Source organism: Emydura macquarii, unplaced genomic scaffold (genome assembly GCF_026122565.2).
Source record: "Emydura macquarii macquarii isolate MOO-44397 ecotype Brisbane River unplaced genomic scaffold, CSIRO-AGI_Emac_v2 contig_1477, whole genome shotgun sequence".
Taxonomy (NCBI): Eukaryota; Metazoa; Chordata; order Testudines; family Chelidae; genus Emydura; species Emydura macquarii.
Window position 1 is genome coordinate 13,310,775 of NW_027131614.1, and position 21,202 is coordinate 13,331,976.

At 40.9% G+C, this 21,202-nt stretch overlaps 1 protein-coding gene across 2 annotated transcripts; it reads left to right on the top strand.

Annotated features, from left to right (window-relative positions):
• Positions 1–1,159: 1,159 nt before the first annotated feature.
• Positions 1,160–20,524, top strand: VCPIP1 (valosin containing protein interacting protein 1). 2 transcript variants are annotated; one of them, XM_067553674.1, is made up of 4 exons: positions 1,160–4,006; positions 12,911–12,997; positions 19,049–19,090; positions 19,603–19,837. In XM_067553674.1, exons 1-4 carry the CDS (start codon positions 1,333–1,335, stop codon positions 19,698–19,700), a joined length of 2,901 nt encoding a protein of 966 aa, XP_067409775.1. In that variant the 5' UTR covers positions 1,160–1,332; the 3' UTR covers positions 19,701–19,837. The 2 variants fall into 2 exon arrangements, with proteins under 2 accessions (XP_067409775.1, XP_067409773.1); XM_067553672.1 differs by having other exon boundaries at positions 19,049–20,524.
• Positions 20,525–21,202: the final 678 nt, after the last annotated feature.

Here is a 21,202-nt window from a genome sequence, read left to right on the forward strand (position 1 = left end):
TACAGGAGCCCAGTGGATCTCACAAAACATGCACCATTATATTTTGAATATCTGCCCAATCTACTATGAGCAGATTCTCATTTTGGTGACTCGCGTGACTAGAACTCCTCTCAGTGTGTGGGAGAGCACAATTTGGAAGAGTACAAACCATTTCCCTCTCCCCCACCCCCCATATAAGTCCTGCCTGTGAGGCCACATCTATCCTTTTAAAATACTAATTGTAGCTTTTACTAGCATCCAGAAAACTCTGCCCCAGCTCTAAGCCTGAAGTGACTCTCATCTCCTGCCAAACCAGTTCACCTGCCTGTCCTCTGCCATACCATGTCTGGATTGTGGGGGTGCCCTGTACACCTCCTGAGATTCTTGGCCATTTCTCAGTCTAGCTCCTTATCTCTCTGGCTCACCTTGTTCCCTCCCTTGCCTTGTCCCTCAAGTATTGCATTAAGTCCCCATGATGCCCAGTGGCTTACTGGGGCGTGTGGAAGGACAAGTACTGAGGATTCAGTCCAGTTTCTTCCAAGTGCACCTCCTTTTTAGTGTCTTCTCCCCTGCTCCACATCTATCATTACTGCACCAGGCTTTAGAACATTGGCCCTACAGTGCCTTTATCTCTTCATGGCTCAGCTTCGCTGGGGCTCATCAGCGCCAGACAGGCAGAGGCAGAAAGAAAGCGAGCCAGACACTCCTGGGTGTCAGCGATAAGGAGCTGCCAATTGGGAGCACCACGCCCCACTACCTTTGCTGCTACTTACACATGGGGGACGTGCATCATCATGGATGTGTCACCTTAAGGGCAGCACCGACCCTTGCCCCACTCACTGAAAACAGGAAGCAAACAGGATGCCGCGAAGCATTCTGGGAATCGTGTACTCTTCCGCTAGCCTCCTCCCGGGCCGACCCAGTAACCAAAAAAAGAAAAGACTCAATCTCCCAGAAACCATTGGGAGCTAACCCCGCCTTCCTCCCCTCTCTCCCGTCCCCCCTTCCAACGCATTGCATGACGGCACTCGTAGTTCTGGAACCGCCCAATCTCCAATTCCCGACAGGCTGGCCCCGGTCGTGGAGAAGACTACAATTCCCGGCTGGCGGAGCAGCGTCGCGCCTGCGCCGTCTGCGTGGAGGAAGGCCGTTGCGTTGCGGGCAACGGCCGGGGCAGTGAAGAAGCAGTAAGCGGCCGTGCCGGTGGCTTCCGCGTTCCGTGGCGGTGGGGGGGTTGGTGCGCCGCGGTTGGGGAAGGGGGCGGAATCCGTCGGGCTCCGGCCGTTACCCGAGCGAGGGGATGAGCCTGTGAGGGGAGAGAAGCGAGGGGGGGAGACTGGCCACTGCGGAGCGATGTCCCAACCGCCGCCGCCTCCTCCGCCTCTTCAGCAGCAGCCGCCGCCGCCGGTCTCGAAGAAGCGGGACCGGCGCATCTTCTCGGGAACCTGTCCGGACCCCAGCTGCCAGGCCCGCCTGTTCTTCCCAGCCCACGGGCCGCTGAGCAGCGGCAGCATCGAGTGCACGGACTGCGGGCAGCGCCACGAGCAGCGGCAGCTGCTGGGGGTGGAGGAGGTGACGGACCCGGACCTGGTGCTGCACAACCTGCTGCGGAACGCGCTGTTGGGGGTGAGCGGCGGGGGGCCTCCCAGGAAGAACACGGAGCTGGTCAAAGTCATGGGCCTGTCCAACTACCACTGCAAGCTGCTCTCCCCCATCCTGGCCCGCTACGGCATGGACAAGCAAACGGGCAAGGCCAAGCTTCTCACCGAGATGAACCAGGGGGACGTCTTTGACTGCGCCCTCCTGGGCGACCGTGCCTTCCTCATCGAGCCTGAGCATGTCGATACGATGGGCTATGGCAAGGACCGCTCCGGCAGCCTCCTCTACCTGCACGACACCCTGGAGGACATCAAGAAAGCCAACAATAGCCAGGAGTGCCTGATCCCTGTTCACGTGGATGGTGATGGCCACTGCCTGGTCCACGCTGTCTCACGGGCGCTGGTGGGAAGGGAGCTGTTCTGGCATGCGCTCCGGGAGAACCTGAAGAAGCACTTCAAGGAGAACCTGAGCCGCTACAAGGCTCTCTTCCATGATTTCATTGATGCAGTAGAGTGGGAGGACATAATCAGTGAGTGTGACCCTTTGTTTGTCCCTCCAGAAGGTGTGCCACTGGGCCTGCGAAACATTCACATCTTTGGTTTGGCCAATGTGCTTCACCGGCCGATCATCCTGCTGGATTCTTTGAGTGGAATGCGTAGTTCTGGAGATTACTCAGCCACTTTCCTGCCTGGGTTGATACCCGTAGAGAAATGCATGGGAAAAGATGGCATGTTGAACAAACCTATCTGTATTGCGTGGAGTAGTTCTGGACGTAACCATTATATTCCTCTGGTTGGAATAAAAGGTGCTGCTTTACCTAAACTGCCTCTGAAATTACTTCCTAAAGCTTGGGGAGTTCCTCAGGATCTCATAAAAAAATACATCAAACTGGAGGAGGATGGTTGTGTGATTGGAGGAGATAGAAGTTTGCAAGACAAATACTTACTGAGGCTAGTTGCTGCAATGGAGGAAGTTTTCATGAGTAAACATGGTATTCACCCCAGTTTAGTAGCTGATGTACATCAGTATTTCTATAGAAGGACTGGTGTAATAGGAGTTCAGCCTGAAGATGTTACTGCAGCTGCCAAAAAAGCAGTAATGGACAACCGCCTTCACAAGTGTCTAATCTGTGGTGCTCTTTCAGAACTTCATGTTCCTCCAGAGTGGCTGGCTCCAGGAGGGAAACTCTATAACCTGGCCAAAAGTACCCATGGCCAACTGAGGCCTGATAAAAATTATAGCTTCCCTCTGAACAGTTTAGTGTGCTCTTATAATTCTGCGAAAGATGTCCTGGTACCGGACTACATTCTGAGTAGTTTGACTGCTTGTAACTGGTGTCATGGTACCTTGGTGCGTCGTGTCAGAGGAGATGGATCTGTTGTGTATCTGGATGGGGACAGAACTAATACTAGATCCACTGGTGGCAAATGTGGCTGTGGATTCAAGCACTATTGGGATGGTAAAGAGTATGACAATCTCCCTGAAGCCTTTCCTATTACTTTAGAATGGGGTGGAAGAGTGGTGAGAGAGACGGTATATTGGTTCCAGTATGAAAGCGATACAACTCTTAACAGTAACGTGTATGATGTTGCAATGAAACTTGTTACCAAACATTTTCCTGGTGAATTTGGTAGTGAGATTCTTGTTCAAAAAGTTGTCAATACAATATTGCATCAGACTGCTAAAAAGAACCCTGATGATTATACTCCTGTGAATATTGATGGTGCTCATGCACAAAGAGTTGATGATATACAACAAGGACAAGACTTAGATTCGCAACTTCCAACCAAAATTATTCTTACTGGACAGAAGATGAAAACTTTGCACAAGGAAGAGTTAAATATGAGTAAAACTGAAAGAACTATTCAACAGAACATTGCAGACCAGGCTTCTGTAATGCAGAAACGGAAAACTGAAAAATTAAAACAAGAACAAAAGAGGCAACCTAGGACAACTTCCCCTGGCGCAGTTCATGATGGGCCGTCATCTGCTCCTGCTACGCCTACAAAAACCCCTTATTCTCCAACTTCTACAAAAGAAAAGAAGATCCGAATAACAACAAATGATGGGCGACAGTCTATGCTTACATTGAAGTCCACAACCACATTCGTGGAGCTGCAGGAAAGTATAGCCAGGGAATTTAATATTCCTCCATACTTGCAATGTATTCGCTATGGCTTTCCTCCCAAAGAGCTTCTGCCACCCAAGGAAGGAATGGAAAATGAACCTGTTCCCTTGCAGCATGGTGACAAAATAACTATAGAGATCTTCAAAGGTAAGGAAGAAGGCAGTCAGCCTACTTCAGCACCCTCAGCACATGCTGTGAAACATGAAGATGTTGCAGTAACCAGTAAAATATCATCTAAAGAGTTGCAAGAGCAGGTTGATAAAGAAATGTACTCCTTGTGTCTTCTAGCAACATTAATGGGTAAGACTAACTTTAATTTGTATTTAATTTGTCTTGTGAGGTATCGCTACCTCAACTTTTTTAACACAATACAGAAAATACCTTCTACTCTGTCTTTGTGGAGCCCTCTTAGTTCATTCTGTTTTTTCCCCCAGTCCCTCCTGAAATAAGATATAGTGTGTGCACAAGTTACACTCTTCCTGCCCCCACCCTGATTGCAGAGGATGCAGAGTAAAGAGATCAGAAGAAAATAATTATATAGTTTTTGTTTAATTGGCAGTTTGGATGCTACCTAACTCTTAATTTTGTACAGAGATAAAGCCTTAAGGCTTGTCACACACAAGCATTGGTTAGTTAACTCAATGCAACATTGCACTTTGGCTAAGTTGCTTTAACTTTATATGTAAATCTCAGGCATAGTGAGGAACAGTAGTTCGGTATTGCAATTGGCTTAGTGTAAGCAAAGGAGAAGCAGTAGATACCAAAGATACCAATTGCTGTTTGCCAGAATCTGGGAATGAGCAATGAGATGGATCACTTGATGATTGTTCATTCCCTCTGAAGCACCTGGCATTGGCCACTGTTGGAAGACAGGATACTGGGCCAGATGGACCATTAGTCTGACCCAGTATGGCTGTTCTTATGTAAAGGAAGAAGCTGAATATATTTGAGTCCCAAATCAACAGGTTGGAGAAGCTTCACTTGAAAACAATTGAAAAATGTGAATTTGAAGTAGTTGTAATACCGAAACAAGGGACTCTTCTTAGCTTCCTTTTTTCTTTTAATTTTTCCTACCTTGGCTCAGCTGACTCAAGCTTTTTTCAGTGCTTCTTTCACTTCCTGAGGTCTAAATTTACTCCTCTGGTGGCTAACGAGACTATTCTAGTACTGTTGGTTTTTATTTTTCCTTTTTTTTTTTTCTGTTTTTCTCTTCTGTTCTGTCTCTCTTTCCCATTTGTCTCTGCTCTGTTTCTGTCTCACTAATATACTGGTGTGCTAAACTGAAATGGCTTTGCATTACTCAGTACAACAATTCCTTTCCCTTATTGTCAGGAAGTACAACATTCATTGTAGTACATTAGCTGGACAAGCATGCTGAATAATAATATTTAGATTGTTTTGTTGGACTGGGCCTTCTCCTTTGCCTGAAGGAATTAGTATGGTTAAAACAAACTAAAATGTGATATTTAAAAACAAAACAATTTCATAAGCAGAGAGTGCAATGTCAGAGGCTCATAACTTCTTATTTTGATTTCTTATGAGTCTGTCTCCACCCAGGTTCTCCTGTATGATAAACATTTTGAACTACCAGTCAAGACATTAGCTTGGCATATGTGCTACAGTCTCAAGGGCCCATTTTGGAATAATCTAGGTTTAAAATTTCCTTTCCTTTAAGATGAATCCCTAAAATACACACTCAGAATGTATAACAGGATCCGCAGAAAATACTTGCGAAAATGCAGTGGTAACTGATACTGAAAAAGCATGCTGGGGTTCTGTATGGTTTTTTCAATGATTTCTGTATCAAACTTACTTTGTTTAGAAGTAAATATTGTTAAATTTGAACACTGCAAAATCAGCCTGAGATCTGAGACTCATTATGCTTTGACTCTTGCATCACTAGTTTAAGATTCTGCATTTGGAGCTTGGTTAACAATTTTGGTGATGTACAAGCTAGAAAAAGAGTCTAACTCATGTTCATATGGCTGTATCAGCTCTTCGGTGTTAATAGGAATAAATGGTACCACGCACTTTTATTTTTTCTCTAAAACAAAGCAGCTATGACAGATTACATAAAACAGAACCATTGAGTAAGATGCTATTTTTACATAGTCACTCTTCTGATCAAAACCATACTTCGGTCTAATTACTTGCGGAGAAAACTTATGCTGACAACTGGCTTCTTACTACTGTATTATTACAGCTGAGTTTAGTTCCATTCATTAATTGATCAAGCAGCCAAGATTTCAAACAATTTTATGAAAATTCTTTTAATTTCTTTTAATGATACTTTCAGCCATCATGCTGCATGAGGCTATATAGACTCATAGACTTGAAAGTCAGAAAGGACCATCGTGATCATGTAGTCTGACCTCCTGCACATTGCAAGCCACAGAACCTCATTAACTCCTGAAATAGACCTCTAACCTCTGGCTGAGTTACTGAAGTCCTCAAAGACTTCAAGTTACAGAGAATTCACCATTTACACTAGTTTAAACCTGCAAGTGATCCGGACCCCGTGCTGCAGAGGAAGGCGAAAATTCCCCAGAATCTCAGCCAATCTGACCTGGGGAAAAATGCCTTCCTGACTCCGAATATGGCAATCAGTTAGAACTTGAGCATGTGGGCAAGAGCCACCAGACAGATACCTGGAAAAGAATTATCTGTAGCAATGCAGAGTCCTCCCCAGATGTGTCCCTTCTCCAGAAGTTGGAGATTTTTGCTACTGGAAGTAACTGATGGGCCATATAAGTGATTCTCAGTTGCCACCTAGCTACTGACCCAAGAACAGTGTTACTAAGTCTGAAGAGTCTATGTGCCTCTTATTTCAGAGTGAGAGAATAGCATAGTATTTGCTATTGCCAATAAAACCATAAACTTGGATTAGAAGAGGTAGAGAGAAAAGACATATCTGAATATCGTTTAACCTTTTTATGCCTACAACGAAAATCCATCTTTGAAAATTTGTTGCTGGTAATTCTGGATGCTGGAAAACTTTTCTTTGACACTGGGGAAAACCGTGTCCGGGCTTTTTAATTGAAGGAACACCAGTTCAGCCTATTTGACTGACTAAAAGCTCTCTTTCTGGTACAAATATTTCTAGATCAACAAGCTAACTAAAGATCTTGATAAGTTCTCTCCTGACCATTTATGCCATGTTCCTCTAACTTCTAAATGATGTTGTTTTTACAGAGCTTTAAGATGGACACTTCACGTTTTGTTTTTGGACTTTTGCTTTACGCTTTAGATCTGACCTGTGTAAAATTGACTCTATCTCCCCAGTTTTTGCTGTGCTCAAAATTTAGTCCCCCATCCCCCCCAAGGATCTACTTTCCATTCCTTAAGACCTATTCTAAACACAGGGTTGGACGAGTTTAACTAAAGGTGTTTTTTTTAAACCAATTTAGTTAAACCAGTGCAAAACCCTTTGTGGACACTCACCAGCCAGGTCTAAAACTGTTCAAATCAGTTTGGCATGTGCTGGTAAATTAGCAGGTGTAGGATAAACTGATATAACCAGATTTAAACTGCTGTGTGTGTCAAAATAGGGACTTGCACTGGTTTAACTAAACTGATTTTAAAACTGATTTTAGTTAAAACAGTACAACAGACCTAAACTGAAAGCTCAGATATCTGATTTTGTTTAGTGTCTCTTCTCTCCTCCTCCTCCCGCCAAATTCATGATCTGACCGTGTAGGGTTGTAATTGAAATATACATAAAATAAATACAGGTTAGGCTGTTTCATTCATGTTGTTGAAAGAAAGCAGGTGCGTATGCTTCCTGTGAATACAACACTGCCCCTCTTTTAGCCATATCTGAAGTTAAAGTGCACAAGCCTGCTCTTAAGGAATCCATGACCATTGTGTAATCAACATAGTCAACCATATTATTAAGAGTATCATCTCTGACTTGTGGAGTCCTGAGGTGGTTGCTAAATCCTACTGCATGATCTACCAGATTAATAGACCAACAGTCTTATTAAATCTATCTTCTGAGCATTTAAGAAAACCCAATCCAGCAACACAGGACAAATTTGTAGACCCCAAAGGTAACTTACTAATACTTGAGTTGCACACAGCATTACAGTGCCACTAAAAGAAATCTGACTGTCCAGATATGATTCCCCCCCCCTCTATTTTCTCATCTGAGATCTCTTCATTAAAACATCACAATCCATTCATATGTTTTTCAATGGCTGACATTACTATGTTGTGTGCTCTCATCTTCATTCTTGTTTTACATAAAAGAGCATATAAGTTAGGATGCTCCTCTGTTGCAGTGCTTGAAAAATCCACTTGCTTGGGGCAAACAGGAATCTGTCCTAGGTAAATGTCATTTCATTCTGCAAAATCAAAGCTTTTAGTTCAAAAAGTTTCTAGTCCTTTTGGCTTGAGAGACTGTGGAAATAAGAGAACCTTCCATATATGAACAGGATGTAAAATGATGCAGTACCATCTGTCTGAAGCCTTACACAGCTCCAATGCCTTCATTGATGCTGGTCATAGATTTCCCAAGCTGCAGCAGAGTCAAAATGATATTTCATTAGTTATCAGTGTATTGGTTACTTAGAACCCCGTGAGCAGTGGTGAAACTTCAGCTTGCTGTTGCTTGGGGAAGCTCTGAGCAGCAGAAGGGTGCTCTGGAGCCATAAAGGGTATGTCTACACTGCAATTGAATATCCATAGCTGGCCCATTTCTGCTGACTTGGGCTCTCAGAACTAGGGCTTAAGGGGCTGTTTAATGGTAGTGTAGGTGTTTGGGCTCGGGCTGGAGTCCAAGCTCTGTGCTCCACCCCTTCAAAGAACCCTAGAGCCTGGGCTCTAGCCTGAGCCTGGATGTCTATACTGTACTTAAACAGTCTGTAAGCCTAACCCCTGCGAGTCCGTGTCACCTGACATGGGCCAGCTGCAGGTGTTCAATTGCAGGGTAGGCAATACCCTAAGAGGGGAGGAGGACACAAAAAATGTAGGCTGGTGTGGGAGGTAAGATAGCACAAAGAACCCCTCTGAAATAGCCAGAAAGCTGAGAGAGAAGAGTAGCATAGATTAGTAGAGAAACCTCCTGCCCATGAGCCGTATGTGTGGTAGTGATGGTTGGACAGTGGGAGAACGGAGAGAAGGCTTTTTGACTTGTTCAGTAGCCAAAGGGTGTTGGCAGGGCAACTTGAAATTTATCAGACATCTACTAGTTGAAGGCTGATAAGAATAAATTCAGGAATAAGTTCCTGGTAAGAATTGCAGTACTTTCCTCTTCTCCAACAAGTTTGGATATAGGAGAAGAATGATTGGTTTGTCACTTGGGCATTGCTGCTGGACAGTGATCTCCTCTTCATGTTGATCTGTGACTATTAGGTTTAGTCCCCTGTCAGTTGGTTATCTGGTCAGATTTTCAAACTCTCTAGGTAAGTGAATAGGAGTGGACAGGTTTGTGTATGGAAGGGCAAATGGGATAAATTTTAAAAAGAAGCATGGTATGAGTATCTATAAAGATTTTAAGGGAGATGAAAGCGACAGAAAACAGAGAGGAAAAGAAGAAACAATACTAAAGATAAACTAGTCTCTACTGCACAAAAGAGGGGTCAGGAAAGAATAAATCAGAAAAATATAACAAAAGGAAGAGGTATTGTAGTAATTGGTTGCTTGAATAGTATTTGATAAAGGACAAATTTTACCAGTTTTGGAGTAACTTTTTCAAAAAACACTTAGATATTTGACCCAGGTCTATGGAATAAAGTATATGTCAACAGATACCAGTGAAATTAATTTGACTTGTTAACTAAGCCCTCTCTCTACTGTTGACCAACATTAGAAGTAGGCTGTATTTTAAGATAATGAAACAAAGTTGATTGTATATAATTGTGTCAGAGCCAATTAGGCTTGCAAGAGTTGGATTATTTTATCAGTAAATGTTGATTTCATCATACATACACAAATCAATGGAAAAAAAAGATCTAGATCTTTTAAAAAAGAAATAAAAAGGTTGCTAAGTTTAACAAGAGCAGAATTGCTAGGACCACATCTTAATTAGATGGAAACAAGTTTTATTTCCTGGTAGTGTTGTGAACTCACCAAGAGTGCTATAGTGTGTAACAGCTGAGAAATGAAACTCATGAGAAACAAAGTGAAACTGTTGGGAGTTTTTTGCTGACAAAGATGATTAATATGCTGCTTTTACTGTTTGCATATCATAAGGGCGAAAAGTAAATTAAAACATTAGTTTTCTCTTTTAATAATGAATTACTGTTAGTAACACAGTTAAAGGAACACTTAAATGTCCCTGTAATATGCTTTTTATAACGCAAAGAGCACCTATCTCAATTTATTTTTGCTTTTTTTTATAAAGCTGTGTTAGGTAAAACACTAGTCTGTAGCTTAATGCTTGGTGATTTTCAAAGGCACTTATGGGAATTACATTCAAATCCTTTCAATGGGATTTGGGTTTCAAACTCCCTTATTTTCCTTTAAAAATCCCAGCCTAAATGAAAATAAGTATATATAAAACAAGAATGTTCACTCTTTTTTTTAAACCTTTCCAAGATTTGGGGTGTACTTAGAGAGGTGACCAACCATCTATGAGATGGGTCCATGTTCTTTTATGATTGTCAATGGGCCCAAAGTCTCTTTGGCTGTTTTTTTACCAATCTCCATCAGTACTCCACTTGTGGAAGACTAGATACTTGCTGGCTTTGAACAGGTATTTAGAATCAAGAAACAATCTTCTTTAATTGGAAACCTCTTCAACTACCAGCTCTTCTTAAACTTCCTCTTGCCTTTTTTTAGGGGAAGCTTTTTATAGATGGAATATACTAAGACCTATAGTTAAGGTTACATAAGTATTTTAATTGTAAATGGCAATTTACAATTGTGGGTTGCATATAGCTTTTGCCTACCAGGTTGAAATTTGTGAGTCCTGGTCTCAGCCAGAGGATGAATGTTTTGGAAAGTTTGTGCAAAAAAACACAGTTTAGTCTTTGATTACAAAAAGTGTGGAAAATACACTTTTTTTTAGTGAGCTTGTTTGAGAAGTGCAGTGGAATTTGTTGAAGTGTGAAAACTACTTGATTCCAAACCATCATAAAAGCTGATGAATATGGAAGTGTGGTATTAATGCCATTTTAGCTGGTCACAGTCTATATTAGTTCATATACATTTTGCAACATTATTTGTTAAAATTTGGAACTTTGTCTTTAGAATATCTTTATAGTTTATTTGTATCATCATAGCATCTAGGAGTCTGTCGTGGACCAGGACCCCAGTGTGCTAGGTGCTGTACAAACAGAATAAAAAGACAGTACCTATCCCAAAGAGCTTACAGTGTCATGTTGCATGATCATAGCAAAGCTGTGAGTTGTAAATATCAGATGATCTTTTTTTCTACTAGCTGTTAGCATTTTTGTTAGGATAATTTAAGACGCACCTAGATCTGGCTATATATTGTGTTAGCACTTAAGTGTGGCAGATATATGGAGCTTGCATTGCAGGAAACGTGAATCTTATCATATGACTGCTTTTGAAAGGGTAGTGGCAGCTTCTCTGATTGAAGTGATTGAAAGTATTTTTTTAAGAAGTGGGGGAGAAAATATTTGAATAGAAGCAACAGTATGTTGTCCTATTTGTTGGATGGGAGAAACCAGGCTTTCTGCTCTATTCAATGGCATTTCTATCTGTTTGTAACTTGATAACTTTTGATCAGTACATTTGTTTAATTCCAAAATTTCAGGGAATATTCTAGGCATCAATCAGCAGACATAGCCATTTGATTATTGTTAAAATTAGAAAAACTCAATGCGGGACACATTGAGCCTCTGGCATCAGCTTCAACCACCTCTATAATGGATCTATAGATCAAAAATCTGGTTGATGACAGCCATTAACACTTTCCAGCATAACATTACCTCCCCATCTCAATTCTGCCTACCTTGCCAATACAATTTTAAAATGCTGATGTCCTGAATGACTTCTCTCCCAGACAGAAAGAAAAAAATAAAAATTGGAGTGGGGGAGAAAATGGGAACATGCGTGGAGACCCTGGCTTGGGGGGTGGGATAGTGGGGGATATAGAGAACACCTGCCATGTGGTGAAAAGGGGAACCCCTAGCATGGGTAGGTTGGGAGGGAGTTGCAGGAAGTCTCTGAAATTAAGGGAGATGGGAGAGTGGCACAAATAGAGCTTGTGGAGAAGGGGGGAAATGGAGGGATGCAATGAAGCCCCTGGTGTGTGTAATGAGCTCAGCCTATAGAAGCTATGAAGTGTGCGACTCTCTAGTTTACCTTACTTGGTGTTTTAACTCTTATCTCACACTGACTGAAAAAATACAGAAGGGTGATATTTTATGGCATCCTTCGTACAAACAGCAAATACAGTTAACTTATTTCCTTTGTGCTACTTATAGATTTTTTCAATTGACAAGTTGAGTGTTAAACAGCCATCTATTTCTCAGTCTTAGGTTGCAAGATCTGCAGAAGGCTCTTAAAATACTTCCTTTTTAAGTCTGGAATACTTTTCCATTTCACTTTTTCAGAATGTTCAGTACCAAATGAAAAAGTAAATTAGTTCTCTTAAAAAAAAAAAAAAAAAAATTGTCCAGTAAAGTTTGTTTCTGGGCCAGAAGATTGGGTTCAAGTTCCACTCCAGAACTGGAGCTGATACTAAATGTTGATAGTGCCGTAATGTCTGTTGACCCAATTGGTCACAATACAATGTTAAATAAATTGCTTCTCACTCCTGTGAGGCAGGTAAATGATTAGCATTTTCCTTATTTTGCCGATGGGAAATAGAAGCAGAGATATTAACTGACTTGCCAGGTCCTCATAGTAAATCATTGGCACAGCTGGGGCCAAAAGCTAGGTTTCTGAGATTCCAGACCCTGGCATGATTCATGCTGCGTCTCTGTAGCACTATGAGGTGCTGCACTGTCAAAGATGGCATCCTTTGAATGAGATATGAAATCATGCCACCTGAATAGAAGATGGCTGGGACATCAGGGTTAATGTTTCCTTTCTATTTGTGTTCTAAGTGTGAAGAGTACTTGTGTCTGGACTGTAGGTAAAATTTTTCAAAAGTCAAAAATGACTTGGGGTCCTAAATCCTATCATCTTTCAATAAGCCTTAAGTTCCTAAGTCACATAGGGTAAAATTTTCAAGTGTCTGTCATTAAATATGACTGCTTGCTTTTAACTATTACTTTGTTTTTTGTCTTACAGGAGAAGATGTTTGGTCATATGCAAAGGGGCTTCCTCACTTATTTCAGCAGGGTGGGGTGTTCCACAGCATAATGAAGAAAACTACAGGTACAATTTGTTTCTAACTTTATTGAGGTTAAATTTTTTAAATCTTGGAGTGTATTTTCTCAAATCTTTAAGATTGAGAAAATTGATCCTGGGATGTTTTGCACTTCAAGCATCCCAATTTTTTTTTAAGTATAGCTAAGCCTTTAGGTTGTACTACCATAACACATTCTTTCAATTTAATAATGCCATACCAACTTCCAGTGCTCCCTCATTTCAGAGAATAAATTAAATGGAAAAAATTAGTAAAGAACCAACATGGGGGAAAATGAAGTAAAAAGCATACTACATGAGAAAACAACATTTTAAAAAACATATTGAGATTAAAATTGTTAAAATCTGTAGGACTTCACGCATCAAAACTGTAGAGCTGTGACTACTGAATCACGGAAATCCTATAGGCTTGGAACTTGTGTGGCTAGTTGCTGATTCAGTGTCCAACATACTTAGGTTTTGCAAGAGTCTCTTTCTTTGCTCTATTTTTAAAACACTATTAAAATGCACCAGGTACATATTAACTTTCTTTCACGCACTTTAACGCGGGAACCACAATCACATTAAGTGAACTGATGGGTAGTTGGTTTTCATGGTAGCTTGTGTAAATGCTTTTGTTTCTTTAAATACTATTTTGTAACTTTTTAGAGTAGTGGTTCTTAACATGTGGATTGTGATTCACAAAGGGGATCAGCAACAGTTGTCTGTGGGATTGCAAACTGGCTCCCATTCTTTTTAGTCATGTGAAACAGATTTGCTTAGCCACTTGTAACCAATCCTTCTCAGTCATGGAAAAGAACCTTTTGAATTTCTGCAAGAAACTTTCTTCTTAAAAATGGCATGGAACTTGAAATGCTTATGAGGGAAATAGCTGTGAGTTTAGTGTTAAGAGTATGAAAATTCCATAGAATGAGAATCCTTTCTTAGAATCATTCTCAGTTTACAGAAGAAATTACTGGATCTCTGAACTGCACATCTGAGCTGCTGGAATTGGAACCTGTGTAGTGGAAGAACACTGCCTTCTCATGCAGTTTTGCTGAATTGGTTCACTGACCTTTTCTATACAGATATCATAATTGCAGTTAACTACTTCATTGGTGCCTCAGGTGCATGGAATCTGGAGGAAAACACACCTCCATTGTGCCCACCCATCCTTCCTCCTCAAAGTACTGATTGACTGGAACATCAGCACTTCAGAGTCTCCAGCGGCATTTTATACTGCTTCTTAGGCTTTGTGTATACTTGCAGTTATGCTGACAAAACGTTGTCGCTCTGGGGTGTGAAAAATCCTCTCCCCTCCCCCCGGGCAATATAAATGTTGCTGGCATAAGTGTGAGTTTAGCCGCATTATGTCCTGCCGACATAATAAAGCCCCCTAAATAATCGGCAGTTGCTATGTCGGTGGAGAGTGTCTCCCGCCGACATAGCACTGTTCACACTCGTGCTCATGCCGGCAAAACTCATATAGCTCAGGAGCTGTTTTTCACACCCCAGAGCAACAAAACTTTGCTGGCATAACCGTGAGTATAGACAAGGCCTTAGGTTGCCAAAGAAGCCAGCAGTGAACAGACAAACCCCAACATTAATGGCTAACACAATACAGTTTTTGGCTTTTTGTGTAACTTCCCTACATTCTTACTAATAGGGGTACTGTGCTCAGATGCTATAGTGATGGGGCACAATGTTAGGAACCTAAATATAGTCTACATGACTAGATAATATTTATTTTAAAACTTAATCTGGGTATAATAAAGTAACTATGTATGAGATACTTTATAATAGCAGTAAGCCTGGTAGTTGTGTAAAACATTCTGAGGTTATGAATTGTTGGCAGGTGTTTCAAGGCAAAGTTACACATAGTTATGAAGGAAAATTACCCAGAATTCAGTTTTCTTTCGAAAATTGTCTCTGTTCAGCCATGTATCTTCAATTAAGCTTTCTGAGCTGCATAAACAAGGAAAATAGCTTCTATATGTTAGCTGCTCTTTTTTGCTGAAGGCTTCAAGAGAACTGGGTTTAAGTGCCATGATTTTCATAGCTTTGCATGGCATGAGGCTGCAGACTGAAGATATAGTGATTTTTTTGCTTTTTGATATCTGGAGGCTTTCAAAGTTCTGTTCTTCTTTGTGCTCTAAAATGCATAGGTGACATTGTTAAATCATTTTCATATATGAAGTGGATGTTCTTGTATTGTTGGAAAATACCAGTAATTTGACATGCACTAAAGACCAAAGCAAGCAGATAGAATAGACCTTGTTATACTCTTCAGAAACTAATTTAAGAATCTTGGAAAACAATTGTCTACAAATGAAATAATGGTTCTTTCTGAGAAGTTGTGCTATTAATTGTACCTGCTTCTCTTTAAGTTCCTTCACTGTAATACTAGGCTTTTCTTACCCAAGTCTCTGCACTCACAGTACAACTTAGTTCTTATGGCTTCATCTAGATTGACACTCATTGCACTGCTTTCTCATCACTTGATTTATTTCTAGATACCGTCTTACCAATCTCAACTAGACTCTTGATTCTGGCTTGAGACAACTGTACTGCATCAATCCTCTTTTCATTTTATGTTAAATACATTTTTAATTATAGTGTATAGAAAAATGTTTTTCTCTTGGAGGCAGCCTTGCACTAATATGAGCATGATTCATCATTGATCTAGATTGTCCACAATTCACTCCATTTTCTTCTACAGAAATCTGTAAAGTTAATTAATACTTAAGTGATATTTCATGCCCACAATTTTCCACTTAATGCTTAGTCTTGGCAATAATGCCTGCCAGACAAGTATCTTATGACAATCTTTCTTTCTGATTTTCCATCTTTCTGCATGTTTAATCCATGCTGTGAAGAATGGTATATTATGTGTAGCTAGTGAATTTGTTTTAACAATGGCTGATAGAGAGGACATTTCTGGGCAGTTAATAACCAGCTGGAATTGAGGGCCTGGGTTAAAGCCAAACACCAGCTGGTCATTAAGTGACGGGAAATGCTTGACCCAGAAGTCACTATTGCCAAGTGAGGAAACATAAAAAGAAAGTGTGGGGAGAGGCACCTTTTGTATTTGAATTGAATGTTGCTGCATTGCCATGGATTATTTTTCCAGTATTAGTGTCTAAGAAGGTAGGCAAATAGGATAAGTGTCAACATTAAATTGCAAATGATGCTTTGAAGTGGTATGGGTATTTTAAATTGCCATGGTCATCTTATTAGTAATAATATACAGAAGAAGAATTTGCTCCTTTGTGCTCGCTAGGGAAGTTAAATATGAAACTTTTGTATCATTAGTTCAAATGAGAAACAGGAGTGCAAGTCTGTTTATGTTCTGTAAGGGATAGTAATACAGAATCAAGTTTTATACTGGAGTATAGATACCATTACACTCTCAAGTCCTGTCCATCTATTCAGAGAAAATAGTCTGTTATGGAAACATTCTTAAAACCAGCTGAAAGTTGCAGTGCCAGTGAAGATAGAACTCAACCATATGAGCTGTTTCGTGTGAAGATAGAACTCAACCATATGAGCTGTTTTGTGTGTGTGTGTGTAAATAAATAAATAAATCCAGATGTGTTAAATCTGACTGTGCTGTAGGAAAGACAGATGTTTTATTCCTGAAGCACTTAGTGGCCACTGAGGAAAGTAGCAATTTGAGGCCAAATTCTGCTCTTGAATGTATGTGAAGGAGTGTATCTCCCATTGGCATCATGGAAGCTGTGGGCATGTAACTCTTCTGATGTGGTTTTCTGTATTTTTCTACCCTTGAATAATTTCTGCTATTTTTTTTCAAGAATTGTAAGAGAATATAAAGAAAATGCCACTAATACGCTCATTTTTGCCATTTTCTGATACTGAAAATTTTGTAGGTATATTATGAGAATTGCGGTGAACAGAGCTGGCTCAGGCAGTGCTGCAAAGTCTTTATTGGCAGATGGCCTCTAAGCCACAGGGCCCTACCAGCACTGAAGTGCTGCTTTACTGCTCTCACTCCAGCACTGCATGTGACAGACTTGCATGAGCTATTATGTGTTCTGTGGTGACAGCTGGAAACCACTGAGGAATCGGGACATATCTACACAACAGCTTGGGAGCTTAGTCAAAATGACTGCGTGGCACTCCAACCTTGCTTGAACCAGCCTGGGCAGGAAAGTTGCAGAATCAGATGGGCAATGGAGTAGTAGATCACCACCCGTAGTTTTATAACACGAATCATGTTTCTTTAAAACAAACAACAAAAAGAACCCCCACAACTTCGTAGACTCACTACGTGTAGTGGACTGAGACATCATTCTGTGACTCATTGACCTTTCTTTTTCTGAGAAGAAGATATTTAAGTATCAAAATCCGTATTCTTAAGACCTAAATGCTGTAAGGTACATAGCTTACCAAAATCCTCCCACAATCTCCGTAATATAGAAACCTTCTTGATACTGCACTCTTCCCCCTCCCCCTCCACTTCTAGTGACTATGGGTATGTCTGCACTGCAGTTAAAAACCTGTGGTTGGTCTGTGCCTGCCGACTCAAGCTAAGGGTCTGTTTAATTGCAGTGTAGCTGGTCTGGCTTGGACTGAAGCCCAGGCTCTAGGACCCTGCAAGGTGAGAAGGTCCCAGAGCTTGGGTAGTAGCCCGAGTCGGAATGTCTATATTGCAGTTAAACAATGCCTTAGCCCAAGCCCTGTGAGCCTGAGTCAGGTGGCACAGGCCAGCCACAGGTGTCTAACTGCAGTGTAGACATACAAAATCTAGCAATTGAGAGTATCTATTACAGGTCTCGCTGACTGGAAAAATTTGACAAAACTTTTTGACGTTTTACCTGTCTGGCCTGAGTTTATAGTTAATCTTATTTCAAATTGCTACTTCCTTGTAGTACTCATCTGGAAATGTGTCCAATTCTTGTGGGTCACTGCCATTCTATGCTGAATGCCTGTCTTTTTTAGACAAATGGTCTTTTTTAGACAAATGGTCTTTTTGGGATCAGGACCTGTTTGTAAACGTTGATGGTCAATCCCAACCCAATAAATAGCTTACATAGAAAACACAAGTATTTTGGCCCCAAAATACTTACTATCCACTACATGTATTTATAATAATAATAACAACAACAATAATAATAAATTAAAGCCACTACCAGCAGCAGCGCAGAAGCAAGGGTGGCAATACCATACCATGCGACCCTTACTTCTGTGCTGCTGCTGGTGGCAGCACTGCCCTAGGAGCTGGGCTTCCAGTGGGGAGTGGGGAGCTGAGAGCTTTGGGGCAGTACCTGGGTTCCTGGTGCGGGGCTGAGAACATTGGGGCTGCACCCAGGCTCCCTGTGGGGAGCCAGGAGCCTCGGGGCAGTAGCTTGACTCCCAGCAAGAAGCTGTGTGCGGAGCTGAGAGCCCAGGCGCTCAGGCCCCCGTCCCCCACTGCCTCTCTTAAGTTGGTGGAAGTGCTCCTGGTGAGGACGCGCACCACCGACAGAAAAAGGGCAGTGTGGATATGAACCACCTCAGTAATTACTGTATGGCTGTAAGTCAACCTAACATAGGTCAACTTAAGTTTTTAGTGTAAAGACATGCCCCAAATCAGAGAGCTTCTTAAAATGTAGAACTTGTATTCAAAAGCAGCATTATTTAAAAATGAAGTCATTTCTGAAAAATTCCGTTTTGAAATCAGCTATCTTCAGCCTATCCATTAGTTGTCTCGGCTCTTAAGAATTATTGGAATCCTGGAAACATATACTGCAGCTTTCAGCTTCATACCTCTCCACCTGTGTGGAGTAAGCAAACAAAACATCACAATTGCATATTTTGCCATGTATTCTTTATTCCAACCTGTAGTGGTGCATCTTTGTATGTTTGCTGTAGATTAGCACAGAATATACATCTAATGTGGTGGTCACTGCATGAAGAGCCTGCATAAATCATCTGATTGTGCTTGAATAGGTCTACTATAATCGCTTTACAGCTTTCTGATACAGTAACTAATATTTTGAATTTGACTGTATAATATAAGTACGTTTTTACAAAAAATTGATTAATAACTGTTGATTTTTCCTCCCTTCATCTTTTCTATAGGTCTGGCTGATGGCAAGCACTGTAGTTTTCCCTATCTACCAGGTAAAAACTTTGTGTACAATGCAGCAGAAGATAGATTAGAGCTGTGTGTGGATGCTGCTGGGCACTTCCCTATTGGTCCTGATGTTGAAGACTTGGTTAAAGAGGCATTAAGTCAAGTACGAGCAGAGGCTATTTCAAGAAGCAGGGAAGCGAGTCCTTCACATGGACTTCTGAAATTAGGTAGCGGTGGAGTAGTAAAAAAGAAGTCTGAGCAACTGCATAACATAACTGCATTTCAAGGAAAGGGCCACTCACTAGGATCTGCATCTAGTAGCCACCAACTTGATCAAAGAACCAGGGAAAAACCACTTTTAAGAAAGCATAGCACAGAAACAGACTTTAGTCCCAGTCCCACTACAATAGAGCCTCCTATATTCACAACTGCTCCTGCTAACAGTGAGCTTATCCGCATAGCTCCTGGAGTAGTGACAATGAGAGACAGCAGGCAGCTTGACCCTACCTTGATTGAGGCACAACGAAAAAAGTTACAGGAAATGGTTTCTTCTATTCAGGCATCAATGGACAGACACTTGCGGGATCAGAATGCAGAGCAGTCAGCATCAATCGATCTGTCACAAAGGAAAGTAGAAGTGGTGAGTTCATCACCTAAAACTGGGAGCATTCAGGCTGGTTTGCCCGAATCTTTTTCCATAACAGGTGGCACCGAACATTCGAATACAGAAACAACTGCTGGTAACGTGGCAAATTCAGTGGGAGCAACATTCCCCACAAGGCCTAAAGCACAAAAAGGAAATTCTGTTGAGGAGGCTGAGGAGATGGATAGTCAAGATGCAGGGATTGTTAATACAGCTGAGCCGATGGATCATTCTTGATTGGTTGAAAGCTGTTAAGGATAGAGATTACTGTTCAAATGTAATGTTTGTTGGCTGGGCCACATAAAATGATTAGTCATTAAATCTTGTATGTTTAAAAGATTATATCTTCTTATTCAGTGCATGATAACAAGTGTGTGATTGGCAATAGCTTTTAATATTCCATGCTGTGCCCAGGCTGGCTCTCAGTTACCTGTAAATTAGCTATTAGAAAATGCACTGAGATGAATATCTGCTGTAGATGTGGGTTATTGAAAGTTCTTTGTAATTTTATTTCCATGAAAGTCTTAAAATTTAAGCCAATGTGAGGTTCTTAGTGATAATTTAAGATTACCAAAAAGGCTAGAAACACAGCAAAAGTACAAAACTGACGAAGTTAATGTGTTATCCCAGATGTCTGTGTCCACTCAAAATTATAGTGTAAACTGACATTTACATTAATTTCAAAAGAGCAACTGAAATTAAATTGTATGTTAAAATTCATAAAACAATATATACAGCACTTTAATTACATGATGCTGCCATTCCCTTATATTTAAACACTTTTGTATCCATATTCCTGTATGTGCTTGTCAAAACATTGGAATAAATGTAACTATAATTAAGGTGTCTTTAACTTCTGCATATTGTCAGTTTGAGCAAGATTAGAAAGATTACTTAGTGTAAGAAGAATGCGGTGCAGTTACGCATGGTTGTCTGAGCCAACACAGCCATTTCACTTCTCTGTTAGTAAGTGATAGCATGCACTTTTTTGCCATGCAATTTTTTTGATACTGGGTGTGTGGGAGAGAGGTTGGAAAGTATCGTAAGAAGTTACAACAGATCAATAACAAATCAGTTCTTAAAGATTTTGATTATTAGCACTGGTAAATGGTGGCTATAGTTAAGTAATGGCTAATGTTTTCAGAGCATGTGGAATTAACAGAATTTACTAAAAAGAAATAGCTCTTGAATGAGTTACATTGTTCTAAAATGTTCTCCAGTGATAGTCGAGCTTCTAGTAGCTCATTTTTTAAATTCCATGGAAACAGAAAATATGTACTGTTTCCGTGCCCATAAAGACTACTGTTTCTATTGGCATCGCTTCAGTTTGTGATGCAAATTTCCCTGCATCAGTTCATGATAAAGCTGGTATCCACTTAAGTAGCATATTCATCAGGTCTACAGTACTAGTTCTTAAGAAGCAGCCGCTGTGCGTGCTCCATAAAGATGGAATGTTTATCCTTGTATTGATATTTCACTTTGCCTTCTACTTGTATATTCATATTTTAAGTGCATT

What these genes read in the sequence shown, in the direction of transcription:
- VCPIP1 (XM_067553672.1), top strand. Translation starts at nt 1,333, where the DNA reads ATGTCCCAACCGCCGCCGCCTCCTCCGCCTCTTCAGCAGCAGCCGCCG. An exon ending in TCTTCTAGCAACATTAATGG is followed by an intron (nt 4,007 to 12,910) that starts GTAAGACTAACT and finishes TTTGTCTTACAG; the next exon opens with GAGAAGATGTTTGGTCATAT. An exon ending in CATAATGAAGAAAACTACAG is followed by an intron (nt 12,998 to 19,048) that starts GTACAATTTGTT and finishes TCTTTTCTATAG; the next exon opens with GTCTGGCTGATGGCAAGCAC.